Source organism: Chelon labrosus, assembly GCF_963514085.1.
Source record: "Chelon labrosus genome assembly, chromosome: 24".
Lineage (NCBI taxonomy): Eukaryota > Metazoa > Chordata > Actinopteri > Mugiliformes > Mugilidae > Chelon > Chelon labrosus.
In genome coordinates this window covers 5,160,630-5,178,791 of record NC_140357.1, presented here as the reverse complement: position 1 = coordinate 5,178,791, position 18,162 = coordinate 5,160,630, and the positions used below count along the sequence as shown (strand labels likewise).

The 18,162-nt window shown below is 48.0% G+C and overlaps 1 protein-coding gene across 1 annotated transcript in view; it reads left to right on the top strand.

Moving 5' to 3' along the window:
* nrp2a (neuropilin 2a) overlaps window positions 1-15,957 on the top strand; it is a gene marked incomplete at its 5' end in the record, with an annotated part of 51,304 nt that extends 35,347 nt beyond the window's left edge. Inside the window, 7 exons of the mRNA XM_084574244.1 lie at window positions 2,886-2,966; window positions 3,061-3,165; window positions 6,111-6,376; window positions 6,787-6,883; window positions 8,324-8,356; window positions 13,521-13,583; window positions 13,707-15,957. Of these exons, the coding sequence (XP_084430370.1) occupies window positions 2,886-2,966; window positions 3,061-3,165; window positions 6,111-6,376; window positions 6,787-6,883; window positions 8,324-8,356; window positions 13,521-13,583; window positions 13,707-14,008 (947 nt within the window). The 3' untranslated portion in view covers window positions 14,009-15,957. The remainder of the gene's footprint in view (window positions 1-2,885; window positions 2,967-3,060; window positions 3,166-6,110; window positions 6,377-6,786; window positions 6,884-8,323; window positions 8,357-13,520; window positions 13,584-13,706) is intronic.
* Window positions 15,958-18,162: the final 2,205 nt, after the last annotated feature.

Below are 18,162 nucleotides of genomic sequence, written 5' to 3'. Positions count from 1 at the left end.
CACTCGCGCCTCTTTTCCCATGCTCACCGCTGTTGGTCCTTCTGTTTCCCCCTGTTACTGTGCAGCTGTCTCGCGCGCGCACCTCTAAAGTGACAGTTTTTTTTTTTGTATACTCCCAGAATGAAAAATGCATGAGATCCGGAAGGAAATTTTTAGCAATCTGCAAAAATATCTCCCCCTCTTTCCAGGTAGAAGCATTCTGCAGGGGCTCACACATGCTTGTGCGCACCTGTGATGCACAGCTCAGGTGTCGGAGCTTCACGCTGCATTTCTAATTCCTTAAAAAATCCCTCTTAGCACCAGAGGCTAGAAAACGATTCGAGACGTTTTAATAATGCCAAATAAATAAACATGAACGAAGGTTTCTTTGCAGCGATGTACGTGGATGACCCTAGATCGGAGCACTTAACCCCGCCCAGCTGAATATAAAACAGTGGCTGCTTGTATTTCTCATCGTCTTCTTTTAAGGCGCGTGCACAGCCATCAGCGTGCGTGTGTTTCCCTTGGACTGCCAGGGAAAGATTTACAGAAAGGCTTTCTACATAATTGAAGATTTTTTTTTTTTTCTTTGACATACCGCTGAGTCAGATTCCTCGGGAGTGAGCGATGTCTTTTTCAGAGGGAGGCTTGGCCCACACCGGACTGTGTGAAAAACAAGCCTGCAAAAAGAATCTATCCACCACCGTGTGTGAATGCATACGTGCGTTTTCTGTGTCAGCGGATCCCCCGGGTCCAGCTCTCGCTGTTGGTGTCTCATCCGGCGCGCGGTGATGACTTGCATCATCACCTGCAGCGGCAGACGCGTTATGCAAGACAACGCTCTGCTGCAGAGGGGCTTCTCCTGCGTCGCCCGGGCCCCTCTGTAGTTCGCTTGAACATCCCCCCGCGCTGCTCTGCGACATTGCCCTCGCGCCCGTCAAGGACAGGGCTCGCGGCGAGGTAGGCAGGTCACATACGTTAACATGCAATCTCTCTCCGCCTCGCGCAAACACTCGCGCAAAGTCAGTCCTATTCCCATTGCCCCCGACATTCCTGTCACACCCTGGAAAGGTCAGCGCATTTACACTGTGACAAGGCCTGACCTTTGAAAGCATAGAGTACTCCGAAGCCGGGCAGAATCTTAATGGACTCGACTGTGTGTTTTGTGTTTATGTGTGTTTAGTCGTACCCCGCGCGTGGGTGTGCGGCCCGATGTGTAGACGCTTGGTTTATTTTAACGCCCCGGTCCCAAGACTTTAACTAGAGGCCTCAAAGGTTAGACTGGAATAAAAAGGCAAACACGAAGCGTGAGCACAAGGCAGAGTCAAGAGGAGAGAGTGAGCAGGGGATGCGTTTGAAAGTCAGGAGGAAGAGGATCACTTTCCTCGCCTTACCTTCCCAGCGAGCCGACAGCGATAAGAGTCTCATTAGGTAGTTAATGACTGGCATAAAGGACATGACATTAACTCTGAGTTAATGTCAGAAGCCGTCGCCAGCTGTGCCCGGCCCTTTCATCTCTGCCATTTCTCCAGCTGGGGCGCCGTTGCGCTCATTTCCACAGGAAGTTCTTTCAGGCAGATCAATTGAGTATCACGTCGAGTTTGTTGCCCTCGCTGCTTTCCACAGTCTTTAAATGATAATGCAGCCGCGGTGAAAGAGCAACATAAACAGACATGGTAAACAGCACGGTAAATCAATGTGGCCCTCTCTCCTTTTATGTGTTTGTGGGCTGGTTTCATTTTCAACTGATGAGCTCTGAGAGCATCAGGCATCCAAGCCTTGAGTTGTTTGGATAAGAGAGAGAAGGAAGAAAACGCTGACAAAAGAATATTACATATAACATCCCTTCTCCTCCCCTTCAGCAGCCAAACGAGCCGACGTTGTTTCACGACTAAAAAAGCAATGCAGATTTGCTGTTAATGATTTTACGAAACAGTTAAACGGACAGAAAACAGCTCGCGCAGTTTACCCGCGTGATAAATCCCCATCTTTGCTGGAGACGTGACCCAAACTTCTGTGTAAACTCCCATAACACGCCAGGCCTGACCCATCTGCTCCTAATAACACGGCCCCTTTTTCCCCACTCCACATTCCAGCTGCAGGCTGCTCGACATGTGTGTGTCTGTGCGCGCATGCGATGCGTTTTAATGAGCGCACTGTTGGCTCATGCGCGCCTCTGTGTGTTGTTTGCCTCCCCTTCGCGGTGGATGTTAACGGCGGGAGTCAAAATTCATTTCACTTTGTGTTTGCTCCCCCCTCTGTCCAAGTGCATATGAGTTATGGAGTGGAGGAGACACTCGGCGCACACACTCGATAGCTCAGAGACAGCAGAGCGGGAGATGAAGACTATATGTATGAATATGTGTGTGTGTGTGCTATGTGTACTCCCTGATAGCCTGAGACTGGTCCCAGAGTGCGATCATCCTGTCCAAGGTCGGAGGGGGTGCAGATTGTCAGACACATCCATCCATCAGCCTCAGCGCCAGGCGTATCGTGCATGCCGCGTGTGCGATTCAGCATCTGTGTGTGTGCGTGTCCGGACATCTGCGCGTTGGACAGATACTGACGCCCGAGCTCGCAGCAGACACAACATGACGGGGCCCCTCTTGGGTGTTCCGGGGCCTCCCTCCCTCCCTCCCTCCGTCTGTCTGACAGGAGAGATAGTTTTGGACGGGGCACTCCTCGTTCTAGCTCAACTTTCGCCTTAATAGCGCACTTAGATGTTGTTTATGTGCTGCTTTATGGGTAGGAAATCAATCAGGCTGGTCAAGAAGGAGCGTAACATCATCACGCTGCTGTTAAAGTGAACCACAAGGGGTTTTGGTGGGACACAAAATAATAATAATAAAAGTCTGATGATTGTTTCTTTGGGCCACCTTTGACCTGAGCTGTGTTTGCTTCCTTAGAAACCACCACACCAGTGGACACCACCACGCCAACTCCACCCGCTGCCATCGAAACCACCACCGTCCCCGTTACGACTACAGGTGAGGCAAAATGAACACCGGTTATTAGCTTTAGGAGGAGCTGTGGATGCTTATTTATCTATAACGACTCCCTCAACGCTCTCCACCTCTGCAGCCTCCACCTCTCCCCCGTCAGACGGCGTCTGCGACTTTGAGCACGGCCTGTGTGGGTGGACGCACGACCCCTACTCCCCACTGCTCTGGTCCCTGCACAATCACGGTGAGTCTCCCCTCCTGACTCACACGCTGATGGGGAATCTGTTAAAAATCTATCCAGCATTCGGGCTCGGATGAATTTACAAACCTCCCGTCAGCCGGAGAGCTTTTTACATATGCAGCTGCAGGGTGAATTTTACTTGCGCTCGGAAAATTGCACAAATGCGTTTGTTTTTTTTATCAGCAGCTCTATAGACAAGACTGTTTTCTATAATTAAATGGAGCCATTCTCCGTCTGCATCTTCACTCAGTCCTTTTCCAATTTGACTAAAATAATTCCTTAAATTGCAACCGGGCTAATTTAGCAGCATCTCGCCAGCCGCGGCTGCTCTTTTTTTTTTTTTTTTTTTTTTTCGAGTGAATGAGAGGGAAAATGAATCAGAGAGGAGCAGGCGCCGCCGCCTCCGTCGAGCGCGTGCGGCCTCGCATGTGACGCGCGTGTAGTTGCCTGCTCGCAAATAAAGTGAAGCGCGGGAGGGAAGGGGTTAAGATCCAGTGGCAATTAAGTTCAGAGCAGGAGATCCCAAACAGTTATTCCCAGCTGTCCTTTCCTGCCCCTCCATTACTTGAGGCACATCCCACATGATGCTGTGTAGACGTCCACCTGCTTTGACATTCCTTGAAGAAATAATTATTCATCTTTTTTTTTTTCTTGTTACATACCCACGGATCAAGAGGCGCCGCTTTTGGCGTGTTATTAAAAGCTATAGAAGAGGTTTCCTGCTGGGTTTAGTTTCTTTTTTCTTTTCTTTTTTTTTACTGCTCTATTTATAATTTTTCATAGGCAGGGTTTGTTATCCCAGCCTTGTTTTAAAATTCATTGGTTTCGAGCAAGTCTCCATGAAAGATTCAGCGTTTCCGCGGCTGCAGAGAATTAAACAAGAGGTGCGCTTTGCCCCCCCTCTTTTTTTTCTCAAATTCGCAAAGCCACCTGGGTCAGGGCAGGGGAGGAAGAAACGTCCCCGAAGCGTGACCTGTTTAGGTCGTAACCGTCTCTGACGGCGAGGGGGGGGGCTTCAAAGCGGCTTCTTTCATCGCAGCCCCACTGGAAGGGGTTTCTTAGATTAGTCAGGTTGCAGCTTTCATGTATGAAGTATCATTCCCAGCCGTTTTGACGCGCCGTGCACGCCTTTGATTTTGCCGCCGATGTCAAAGGTCGGAAATCCCAGCCAGCACGGGATCATTACTTCACCGCTATCAAATCACTGCTTAATCCTCTATAGAATTCCTTTTTTCCCATGTGACCCAGCAAAAGCAAACTCCTCACCTTTGACCTCCGTCGCGAAACCTGTAATAAAGCACAGAGCGAGAATTAGCTGCAGTACCGACATATGATTGGGATTAATATAAACTGCTAGTGCGGCCTGATAACTAGGCATCGCTGTTTGCTCCTCGCAGCAGGAGACCATTGTGAAACAGATTAATAATGCTCTGTTGTTCTGTGTATGGCGAGGCAGCAGGCTCTATTATGAGCTGAGTGGTGCAACAGTAGGGGGTTTGCTGCTTCAACGTGAGGCGAACGCGATGGAAGCGGCTTTGGCGCGCACATTAAAATGAGCGATACGGCAGCGCACGGGCGGTATATGCAACCCCACCTCCAAAAATGTCATGTGCAGCAAGGGAGAGGACGCAGACATGTTCAATCCAGGGTTGCACAGGGCCAAGGGACATACTGTCACACACACTGTCTGCGGTGTCACACACAAGCGAATCTGGGCGTATGGCGAGCAGAGGGGAGCTGTCAAACCAGAGGAAGATCCGTCCCCCCCAGATACCGCCCGTGTGATCAGCTGGAAAACACTCCACAAACACACACACACACGCGTGCGGCATAAAAGGTTATCAGTCCGGTCGCTCAGCAACCTGATATATAAAAACGTTTGGACAACAAACAGATGGCGAATAAAAATCCAGCAGACCCTTTCACAAATATTCTAATAAAATACGATTCTTTTTTTCCTTGCCTGTAAAACAAAAAGGCGGTTAGTTGCTGTGACACACACACACATGGAGTTGTTCAAGATAAAGCAGGTGATTTAATCTGCAGATTGCTGATACTGGACATTTTCCCACGAGGCCCACTTAAGAAATTCTCCACCAGACGCCTCACTGAGTCACTCTCTCACACATACTACGACGGCGTGCGGTGGCTTTTTTTTTCTTCCCCTCCCTCACTCGCACAATGGAATCCGTGCCGGCGTCCAATTTGCAAACTAAACATCCTCTGGTGTAAACAAATGGAGTGGCGTTCATTTTGTGGGACTTTTCCGTCCTTTAAGTCGTTCACCTGGAAGGGAATGAAGAGGAATGGGCCCCGAGGGGTCTTCTGGCTCGGGTTCTGGTGGCACTCCACGTACTGTATGAATGACGCTCTCTCCGGACCTATTCTTCTGCGTGTTTATATTTGTCACATCCCTATTGTTTGCCGCGACCATTGTGAAGTGGCGATCCCGTTCCCGTTAGCAACTGCCGATTAGTTTCTTTTTTTGTTGTTTAAGAGTCATGCGACTGTGTGAACGGGCTTACGGACATGCATGATTAATGGTGATTATTGTGTGTTCCGTTAGCGCCGCGCTAACTTCAGCGGCATCCATTTGCAGCGGATTTGAAAAGTCCGCTCAGATTTCCCAGTTTCGAATGCCTCCAGGGCTGAAATCAAAACCCATTAAATCTTTTTTTTTTTCTCCACTGTAGCAACCCCGCCGAATCAAGGTTAAAACAAAGCTGTGCTCGTTTTGGGCGATGTGTAACAAATCTAAAAAGCGGCTCGGTTTCATTTTTCATATCCCTGTCAAACTCTCTAGTGTCAGGTTTTTTATTTCCACTTCTGCGTTTGAAAGACTTTCATGAATCCACAAAAATGGAGGCAAAGTCGACTGTTAAATCAATATTTTAAACACTTTTTCCGAGTCGTAATTCTCCGTCTCGTCTCACCTTCCTCCCGTCCAGAACCGAACAGCTACCTGTACATGGACACGAGCTTAAAGGTGGAGCAGCAGCGAGCTCGCCTCGTGAGCCCCGTGGTGCCCGCCGACACCGGGCCCCTGTGCCTCCTCTTCTCGTACCAGATGTGGGGGGAGGCCCAGGGCCACCTGAAGGTCCTGCTGCGGGACGCCCACAACGAAGAGACGGTCCTGTGGACTCTGAAGGACGATCAGGGCCCAGTCTGGAAGGAGGGTCGCACCATCCTGCCCCGCTCCCCTAAAGACTTCCAGGTAGGAATCAGATTTAAATGATTTTATGAGTTAGACAGAGAGGCGTTTAACCCATGTGCCACCTTAGGCCAAGTTTAACTTCAAAAAGAGAGAAAGTGTGCCACACGGTCTCTACTGGCTGCTGTTTGGGGGGTTTGTCAGAGACATCACAGGCAGTTAATGTTCTCATGAAAAAGTAAACTGAAGACGCTTGCAGAGAAGGGGAGGATGATTGCAAGCGTTGAGTGCAACTTTGAAAACATATTAACTTTTTATTCTCCTCCTCCTCCTCCTCCTCCTTGTCCCCGTTCTCGATTCGCCACCACTCCCTCTTGCTCTGCTCCTCCTCCCCTTCATCCTGTCTCCTCTCTCTCTCTCTCTCTTCTTTTTCAACTTTTCCCTCCTCTTCCTCTTCACCCTGGCTTCGGTAGGTGGTGATGGAGGGCTTCCTCGCGCACGGCAACAAAGGGCACATCTGGATAGACAACATCCAAATGAACCCCAACTCCCCCCTGACAGAGTGCACGCGTAAGTCCTACACGTTTGTTCATTTATTCTTTCCTCGCAAAAAAAAAATAGCGGGAACACACGTCTATGACCCCTCTCGTCGTCTCATCCACTCCGTTCCCCTTCCGCCTCCTCCTCCTCTTCCTCTTTTAGCCTTCGGGCCCTTGAACGGTGACACACATGAAGCGATAAGCGCCCTCACACTCCCATCCTCCCCTCCACTTACTCACTCAACTTCCCATCCCAGTTTCGGAGACAGCCTCTTCTCCAAAGAACGCGGAGATGAAAGGAGGAAGGAGAGGGAGGGACAACGTTTACTCCTCCACAAAAAAAAAAAAAGAAAAGCAAAGAATAAGAAAACTAGGCCATAAACGCCCCGTGGGCCCCCGCGATGCTAATCTATGTTTCATTAGATTCCTCTTCTTCTCTCTCTCTCCTCTCCACGTCGATCTCTCTCGCGCTCGCTCCTCTGTCGTATTTGTAAACAGAGCTTTTCCCCGACCCGTCAAAGGGAATTACTAGACAGGCTGTTTCCCAGGCAAGTTTCTGGGTGCGCGTTGCGAGCCGAGCGCCAGCGCAGGCTCCTTAATCTGGCCCGAGCAGAAGCTTCTGAGAGGGTCTTAAACAGATCAGAGGCCGAGCTGGGAGTCCAGAGCCAAAAAAGCTGCCGTCATCGCTTCTGACGGACGTCCAGCGTGCTCTGGAGCTGGACCACAACGAGAGCAGGAGAAATGTAATTGAGTGAAAGTGCGCGTCTCCCTAGTTTGCGTCCAATGTGCTTTTTGTGCGTGTGCGCGTCCTCTATCAGTCATTTCCGGGTGTGCGTCATGAGACTCCTGAGAGAGTCTAAGCAGCACAGCAGCTTGGAAGATGACAGCCCGGCCCCCCTCCCGCCTCCGCGCTGCTGCGCTTCCTCCTTCCTCCTTCCCCTCCCTCGCCACTCCCAGAGCATGCTGAGATGCCGCTTATCACCCAAAACAGTTGAGTTTTTCACAGTACGTTGGCGTCCCTTCCAAACGGCGCCAGCTCCCGAGTCGCTTTCCCTCTTTCTTTGTTTCTTTCTCACACTCCATCCGACACACACTCTGTGTTTGCATTCCAGGCGATCATAGCGAAGGTTCGGGCTCCGTGCATTTACAGCGAGCCAAAAAAAAAAAAACGCGGCCCGCTCCGGTTTAACTGGACTCCGGCAGATAAACAACTTGAAATGTGTGAACTTTCCCACAATGCAACCCGTCTCGAGAAAACTGCATTCTAGCGAAGGGGCGCCACAAATGCCATAATTCATGTGACTTATCTGAGGAATTAACTTAAATTTCCTCAGGAGGAGTTTGATCGTCTTGTGACATTTGTATGACATTTGGTTTGACTTTTCCCTCGATTTTAAAGTTATCTAACGGCTCCCTCTCTCTCTCTTTTCTGCTCCCGTGTCTGTCTGCCTCTGTCTCTCTGTCCTCGCAGAACCCTTCGCAGCATTTTCTCCAGAAAATCCAGGTGAGTCCCACTTTGGTATGACGTCACTTCCTCTCTGGTCTTGCTTCCTGCCCGTATGTATGTATGTATGCACTAGCCTGGGAGTTTTTTTGCTTGGTGGCGGCACAGTCTGCTCAAAGCTGTGTGACTCCAGATTAATAAAACCGCATATTGGAAACTCATCACACCGGCGGCAGCAGCATGCGAGCCCAAGAGCTAAACCCTGCGCTAAAATCTGAACGATTAAATTTGCAAATGTGAAATTAATTTTCCCCCAACTTGCGAAACACGTCGTTCCGGTGATTCATTGCTTTACATTCATTTTTTACCTTGTCAGTCTCGGCGGAAACAAAGGATTAGTCTCGAGTGAGCGAGCTCCGCGTGCAAGGCAAGCTAAATCTATCACACCTCGCGGAGTCAGATATTTGAAAAGCGCCACATATTCTCACTTCTCGGCTGCCTGACACAGCCTGAAGGGTTTTAAATAACTGTCTGCCTCATGAAAAATATTTAGAGCATCCTGGGGGACTCTATGAGATTGATGTTAGTGTTTTGGCATCTCATAATGTCTTCCAATAAGATAAGAGCTCGGCGGTTTCAGTGTGATGTGTGTGCATTTCTTCGGCTTTTCTACTCCTCTGCCTTCACACACACACACAGCCTCTAACCTTTGACAAACATGCACACACATTAATATCACCATACACACACCAGTATCCCCAGTGAAATGCAATCAGATAGAGTGACTGAGCAGCATCAAGCACGGGTGTCTCTCTCTCTCTCTCTCCTCTCCCTAACTCAGCTTTGTCTAATGAGTGTGTGCAATGTGAAGTAGCAGCAGCACGCACCATTTCCCTCTGTAATTATGTGACACGGTCCAAAAATCAAGATGTATTCAGCTCTGCTTCACTTTCCTTAGTTCATTGTGACATCTCACATACAGCTCTCCACATCGGGGCTTGGATCGCACATGTGGGCTGTTTTTTTCTTTTGTTTTTTTTAGCTTTTCAGCATCTTCAGGGGTTTGTTTTAGATTTGGACAGGAGAGTAGGAGCTTCTTGGAAGCCGCTTAGTAGGTCCTTACCAAGAATTTGACGAGGGGGTTCAAGCCAGGGGCAGCAGCGTAGCGGATCTGTGGAGATAGTCTCCAAGGAGACGGTGCTTGGCTTGAGGAGGAGAGGACTGGCCAGGAGGTTGACGCATGAGGAAAAAGGGAAAATGGAAAAAAAAAAAAAGAAAAAGCAAGAACAGGATAAATTATGTACTCAAAACAAATCTGCCAACTCGAGCCAGCTAAATAACAAATCCCAATCCAATATCAGCTCAGAGAGAGAGCTCTGGAACGTCGGATATCCCTTGTGGTGTCCGAGCGATTCGTGCATGGATCTAAGGCGATATCAGGGGGCTGTTTGTGACTTCCTGCGCCAGTGAGACAGGAAGACAAAGCTCCTTAATTCACTGTGTGTGGGTGCTTTTATAACTAATTATTTCGTTTCACACCAAGTAATTTCACTGGAGCTTTGAAAAGAAAAAAAAAAAACCTGAATTGCGCTGCATTCGATTGGATCAGCTATTGGACTGATTTCAAACCAAATCTCTTGATGATCTTGGTGTGAAAACTTGTCCTCTGACTGCAACCCAAGCTACATGAGAGAAATGGATGCATTTAATTTTGTTTTTTGCCTTGGAGATTTATTTTATTTTTTTGCAACTGGCATGCTTGTGCATGCTCGTATGAGGTGCACGCCTGCTGTTCGTATGATGAAGACAACTAGGGATAGAACTTAGAGAATTACATGTAGAACATAAACAAGTGCCACTCCTCTCTTTTCCCGCTGGCCAATTACTCTGTATCTCTCCACCAGGGGGAGGCGTTCCTGTGCCTCCCTTACCCATCCACTGGTATTACATTATGGCTGCCGGGGGCGCCCTCCTTCTCCTGGCTGTGGCCATCTTGGTCAGAGCTCTCTGTTGCTGTCGACAACACCTGGCCACCAAGAAGAGCCAGCTGTCAGTGGCCTATCACAGCTCCTCGCAGTGCTTCCAGTATTCAAACTGGTCCTCCAGTATGGCCACCCCAGGGGTGGAGCCAGTCCTGACAGTGAGGTTGGACAGCCGGGATCGACACCGTACCCTCTGCTAAAAAGAAACACTTAGCCGCATTGAATTTGGCAGAGGGGGACGCCAACTTGTGATGTCAGTGGCCGTGGGAGTCACGATGCTGCAAGGTTGACAGAACATCCACTCGACGGACCCTCCCTCCTTTAGTTTACAGTTGCTAAGTGAAAATTTGCAAAGGAACACTTGGTCTCTCCCTCTGTCTCCGAAGGATGTAGCTTTGGTTGTTTTCTTCTCTGTTCCATTAAGGAGTTCGCTGTTGACATTTCACACTATGCTGCTCCTGATGTGAGGACTGAAGTCAGAGTAAGTTATTTATCTGAAACAGCTTGATTCGGACCATTGAGTGCCGTCTGGCTCCTCGTAACCCCCGACGGTCCTCCTGGAAAGACCCCAGCATGGACGTACTCGCAGACATGTGTGGGCCGGGGAAGAGGAGGGGGTCGAGCTGGTTCCGCTGCGAGAGCCAGCCAGAGCTGCCAAACCACGAGGCTAAAACAAGACCCCAGAGACACGAGGAGCTCTGCAGTGCTGAGAGAGAGAGGCAGGAGAAAACTGTTAGGCTGAGGGGCATTGGATGTGCTAGCTGCGGAAATGATCTGGCGAGCCAGAGAAAATAAAGCTCTTGGTATCTCTGTAATAACAACACAGAATAGCTGCGATATTGTGCCAATAGGTAGGGTGTTGTAATGGAGGAGAAAAAAAAAAATGTTTCCATTGTCCTTTTCAGCAAAGCATGTGCACATTTAAAGACAAAGGAATGCAAATCCATCATACTTAAAGTCCTGCATCACAAATGGAGATAACCAGCTCATTTGATTGAACGCCTCGTCTTCTCCTGATAAAGGCATCAGTCAGTGATGGATGCAGCCGTCTTCAGTGTTTAGTGTCTCATCTTGATTCTCTGGTGTAATAAAGCACGTTGTTCCACTCCCATTTATGCTTCATACCACCCACTCCCGTTGTTCCCCATGTCTTTGAGCTGCCCAGATGAAAGCCATGCCGAGCCGAGCCTTGTCTTGTTTTCAGTATGAATATGTGCTTGTTGTTTTTAGGGTTGTAAATAGACACATCTGTCTGCCATCACCACTTTTCCCTTGATTTATACTCCTACAAATCCCACAATGCCGCTGGACCAGCTGGAAGCCATAAGTGAAGTGTTTTGCTGTATATGTGCGTCCTTGAGAAGGAGCCAAGATATTATGAAAAGCAGAGCAGAGCTCCAGCTATTGAAGATTTTTCCCTTAGTGCCATAAGATGCCATGAAGGCTGTTAACATAACTAGCTAATGCACTTCACAGTTACACATCTGGGATCTAAGAGCCTATTTTATTGGAAAATTTCTTAGAACTCTTACTCAAGATTGCCACAAATTTCTCTCTCATCAGCCGCTACAGGCGCTGTGAGATTCGGTTCAGTTGAACTCCCAGGATTGAACGAAATTGAGGTCCTCGCTCTGCGGCTTTACGGGCCGTGCTCTCGCGGCCTGTCACAGCTGCAGAAAAAAAATCCATCACCTGCTAGCCCACAGCTCAGCAGAATGCGCCTCGATTTGTTGTCCCAATTTAGAGCCTGCACTTTTCTCTCCCGAGTGTTTTTTGGCACGCCCTCGCCGTGTGCTTTTAAATCAACTCAGGAGGAGGGACCGGACACCCTACTTGATCCATCTCAACACCATTACGCCCCAAGCCTCTAATAGTTGTAATTAGTTAATGGACAGATAACATTTATTAAGGCTGCGGTAAGCACTTTTCCCTCCCATCTACCGCACCTCTATCGCCCAGCCCCGCTGCCAACTTCAGTTGCCCTGGAAACGCTATTAATAATGCCACTGGCCATCAAAGACCTCCAAATCTAGACGTGTGCCTTGCCAAGCAGTTACTCCCACTCCTGAAAGCTTGCCAAGCCCAGCGAGCACACACACAAAAGTACACTCGAGCTTAACTACAGTGCTGCAGCCGTTGCTAGTTTCACCATAGACTGTATATAAATATGGACAATGCATCCCCACTTCCTTGCATTGGCCAAACTGACGCTATTTTCCCGGGGATATGGGCGGCGCCATCTTGCGACTCTGCAGCCAGAGTGTGCGCAGTGCGGTCCGAGAGTGGAGCCACGCGGAACTGCAATATCGATGACCTGCTAACACTTCCTCCCGACTTACTTGCGTTTTTGTTTAATTAATACTGCGCTACCTCCACCAGTTACAAGGAAGTGTTGGATTATACACTGTACTTATTTAAAAAAAAAATAAAAATTTCACAACTCTCATTGTCCCACGCTTTACGGAGTGGTTGGCAGGCAACTGGTAGTCGCCATTATGTCACATCCTGTTTCTATAGCGTCAAATAACAAACTAAAACAAAACTTATCCAAAAAATTGACACTTAAACATGCATCAGTATTATACTACCTAACGTGACAGAAACCATTCTTGAAGAAAAAAAAAATGGCGTCTATTTTAGTGTTTTAGTTTGGCGCCATCCGTCCCATCCGCTAACATGGAGGGGGTGGAGCTTATGACCTATACTGCAGCCAGCCACCAGGGGGAGCTCTACTCACTTTGGCTTCACTTTTTAGGAGCAGTTCCGCTGCCCATCTTTATACAGTCTATGGTTTCACCACACTTGTATTTCTCCAACTCGCACACTCAAATGTCAGTTTTTTGTATTGTAGTGTCTTTACTTGCACAGGAAGCACGACTGTCGCCACTTAAAGTTGTTGCCATTGTTCGCTTTCTTTCAATCATCTAACGATCTTAAACTTGACAGTAGCCGTGTTGATGGTTTTACCAGTGATGATGATTATTTTTATTTACACAGAATGAGCAGTCTTATACCGTCAGTAAATGTGATGACTGTGTGTTTGGCACGAATGTATGTCAATGATCTTTCTCTATTAATAAAGTCATATTTTTCTATTGCTTAGCGTGCGTGTCAGATCTCTAAACTACTAAAATAAGCAAATAAAAAGTAATAAAAAGCCAAAATTTGTCACAACTTTTATTGCAGCTTTTATTTTGGCTGTACTTATGTTTAAATTTGTGTCCTGTGCTTCTATTTGACAGTGAAGAGACCCAATGAATTTGGAGATGGGCGACTATCCAGCGGCAGAGACCCTCTAGGTGGAGGTAAGACATTCTGACACATTTCTGTTGCCTCTATTTAAATATACTTCACCCTTTTCTATAAATTTTGGCAAATTGTCGTATTTTCACCTAATGTCTTTTCTGCTTTTCCACTTCCTGTCACAGGTCTACAGTTCCCCGAGTGGAACACAGCATCCCCATCATCTGAGCCTCCGGTGACGCGTGTCTCCGAGAAGGACAACTCGTGGTTGTACAACCTGGACCCCATCCTCGTCACGATCATCGTCATGAGCTCCCTGGGCGTCCTGCTCGGCGCGGTGTGCGGCCTCCTCCTCTACTGCACCTGCTCCTACAGCGGCCTGTCGTCGCGCTCCTCCACCACGCTGGAGAACTACAACTTTGAACTGTACGACGGCCTCAAGCACAAAGTCAAACTCAACCAACAGCGCTGCTGCACCGAGGCGTGAACGAAAAGCAAGAGTTACAGCCATTTTGTGAAAACCTCTCACTATTTTCTTCATTTCCTCCAGTTCACTTTAGTGTCAGTTTACTTCCTCGACGATGCACATCCCAGGATATTAAATAAGCCACTTGTTGTCTCATCTGAGAACTTCCTGTTTGGAAAAAGTGGCAAAGTCCGGTATTGGTAGTTATTGTCGTGAGAACTTACCAAGATGGACTGATCCAGTGCGGGGATGTTAGGCCTCAAAATCTAAATATCTACACATATCAATTACTGAGTCGTGGTCCACCAAAAGAGAACTGTTTATAAATCATAGATTTGTAAGAGGTCTAGTTTTGAAACTGGATACTGTAAACTACACAAGCCGAGAGCCAGACACATTGTGTTGGAGAGGTGGTAGGTTAGGAACGTGCTTAGAAAGCGTATTTTTTGATCACATGTGAACACAGTGGCCTAGAACTTAGCTCCTTTGTGTCGCTCTTTTGTTCCGTCGTAGACTCTGCTACCTATCAGCCTCAGTTATCCCCTTAGTTTCTGACAGTCCGTGGTATTTTTAGTCACCGACGTCCCTCTCTTTCTGTTTAATGTTTTCGTTCTGGCCTGTTGCCAGTCTGTGATGGCAGATAAGTTAAGGACAAAAAAAAAAAAAAGAGGCAAAGAAAGTATATGTGTGTGTTTAGAGGTGGGGAGGGGGGGATTTTAACACATTCTTTTTATGACAGAGAGACGTTATTGTTAGATTTAGTTGTGGGAGACTGTTGTTGCTGGTTCCTGTCAAAGAGAAGGTCATGTTTACATGGTGGTTAATGGTAAAAGGTCAAGGAGCTTTGGTCGGTGCAACCTATGGATTGCTGGTAAGGGCAGGGACGGAACCACTGAAGAAAGAGAAAGCAAAAAGAGAGAACGAGAGAGACTGTGACTGACGGAGCACTAAAATCCCCTGCCTCTCTCTCCTTCTCTCTCTCTCTCTCTCTCTCACGGGGGCCATGTTCTCTCTAAATAAAAAAAATAAAAATGGGATCAAAAGCAAATGTGCAACCAGAAACCGCTCTTCTCAATCGACTGACTGTGTGCCCAGACACACAACAAGCCTTAAACTGTTCGCGGAAATGTTGAAAAAGGAACGTTGAGGCGACACTGGGACAAGAGAGGAGAAATGCATCCCTCTCTCTTCTACACGTGGACCTCAAAAGCCATGATTTAAAGGACCTACCCCTTTCTCCATCCCTCCCTATCCTAAAACACACATCACTCCACCCACACCTCAACCAACTGGCTAACTGTGGCCTGTTTTGTGAATTTTTTGTTGATTTTTTTTTTGTTGATTTTTAAGGTCTCGCAATTCAGCGAGGCAGGCATTCTGGTTCTGAACCGCTCCCTATGGGCCTCGTGTGCTCCGAATGGACTCGTAAGCCACGGGCTCCCACGCACATGAACATCCCCACACGTCACTTGTATATACAGATGTATATACAGAACATGAGTCACATCTTCTTTCCCCTCCGAAACACAGGAGGCTCTGGACGCACGCTGAAGGGCACCTAAAAACGAAGGGAACGCTGTCTTCTCGCGTACTAGCCCTTGGATTCGCTACACACACACACACACACACACGCACTCGTCGTCGTCGTCATCCCCATCCATTCCCGCCACGCTCGCTGTCTCTCTCCTCTGAGGCCCACATCTCTGGACCCCCACTGACTCTCTTCAAAGTGCCTTGGAGCCTCGGGGATCCAGCTTGCCTTTGGAGCCGGTATCAGACACTGACAGTCACAGCACCCCCTTCTGCTTGGGAGGACCAAACCGCATACGAGGATAAGGATTCCCCACCCCACCCCTTTTAGCACTGCTAGGACTGCTGTTGTTGTTGTTTTAAAGGGGTCTTTGTACAGAAATGCTCTTTTTATGATTGTTATTATAATTATTGTTATGATTATTTAATAAAGGATTTATACCATATATATAATGAAAGTGCCCACCTTTTTTTTACTTTGATTGAATTAGAAATAAAGGCGGATGCAATGTAGGTGGTGTGTACTTGCGGAAGCATCTAAATCGTCCCCGTCCAATTACCCGCAAACTCCATATTAAGACTTCGAGCCAAACTTTCACTTTTAATTGCAAAAAGAATACACACAGGAAAACACACACCCACACCCACACACACACATATATAATGCTGTGTTGTCAGCCTTCTACACTTGGCCTCTAATCTCACCATGATGTCCCATTAGTCTGGACCTCTGGTGGCCCTCATTTAGGAGCTCCAACATCAAAGCTTTGAAGTGCCCCGGCGTCTCAGCTGCACACGCACACAGACTCTTACAATACACATGCAATTACTCTGTTTCTCCTTTTCTGCAGCTTGCCAAGTCTCCCACACACGGTTCCGTTTATCCGCATAAACTTTTTTCACCTAAAACGCAAACCCCGTTAGCGAGCACGGCTTCAGCGTTTCAGATCCAGAGCGCGATAACGTCGACTCTCCCGGGCCTCGTGGATGATGCCGAATTAGGCCAAATTTTGCACATTTACGGTGATGTTACAGTCGTGAGTTAATGTTGCTTTTCCTAGCTTGACTGCACTGGAGTTGCGGCGTGTTAATTACAGCATCATTTAACTGTTTGAGTAGATGTTAAACGGAGCCCGTAGCACAGGTACCACATTATGAGCCATTCAAAAGCGGAGCGATAGGTGTTGTCGCTGCACAGCGGTGATGGCGGCGGCTGTTAGCATGCTCCGGTCCACGACATAGCGGGCCAATTACCATCCCTGACAAAAAAACTCAGACAATCCCCAACCCGCCGGAGGAGTGCGATGCCATCTGCTCGCAGGTTTGATTGATCCCGGCAGAACAGTCACGGCCACATCACACGAATGAACGCCGACAGGAAATTACCAAAGGAGCCAGATTGTCATTGTTCCGTACCGCCTCTTGTTTTCACAACCAAATTATTCCTCTTTTTTTTTTTTTTTTTTACCCCTGCGAGTGTGTGTGTTACCCAAATGTTGTTTTTCTAGTTTCTTTATCAGTCTGGAATGGCACACTGCAGGGGCTCTTTCCTTTAGCCGCCAGATCAGAGAGGTTTTTTTTGCCTCTGAAGCCGAGGCGGCCTTCAAAGAAAAAGCTCTGGCGCCCTGTAAGACGATAGGCCAGATTGCGGAGGGAGCCCATTTGAGGGTCGCGCTACAGGAAGTGACTAAAACACGCTGCTAATTAATCTGGGGATTATGCAATCAGGCTGGAAGAGAGCGTATACAGGCAGAACATTAGTCATCACAGTATGAAAGGAAACTTCGTTTGGTCTTCCAACTTAATCGCTTAGTATTTCAAGCAGAACAGATCGTGTCCTAGCAGGGTGGCACAAGTTAGAATCACAATACATTAGTTTAAACCACTGGAAATAGCTTGTGATTTTGTCATGCAGGCTATTATTAGAACAGAATTCCACCTTCCCATGTGTGATTCAGTAATCCAAATTCAAAAATCCTCCATATCCTCTTCCCTGCGCCATCAGTGACAGTCTGAAGAGGAGAACCACCTGGAGACTAAACCCTACGTCTCTTTCAACTGCATCCAAGCGGCTGTCGCAGCTGCTGCAGCAGCGATGCATACGCAGAGACTGACAGCGCCCTTACATTTTTAGTCTCATGCAAACACACCACCACGCTCCCGCATCCCAGTGGTCTTCCTGGGAAGGGGGCCCAGATAATCTTGACGGGCCTGCCAGCATTTCAAAGCACCTATATGGGTCAGAGTAGGGAGGGTGTGTGTGTGTGTGTGTGTGTGGATGCAGGATAGACATGGGCTCTGTGGCGGTATGCCTGCCAATGACGGCAGACCCAATGACAACAAATGCCAAAGTCTTGTATAAACACTAGGCAGACCATCACTTTCCTTCCTCTGTGACATTATCATCTCGCCACCTCCAGAGGGTACTGTCTCTGAAAACAAATACTGAGGAAATGACTGGAATGAGAACTGGGCAAGTGGTCTCGTCACTGTAAAGCGGCAAGAGGTGAAAATTAAGTATAATTTGAGGCAGTTTTTGGAGTCTGTTGACCAGGGACCACATTGACAGTCTGGCTTAAGTTTTGTTTTTGCGACTTCATCTAGATTGAAGTCAGTGCCTTGGACCAGTTTTTGTTGTGCAGCAG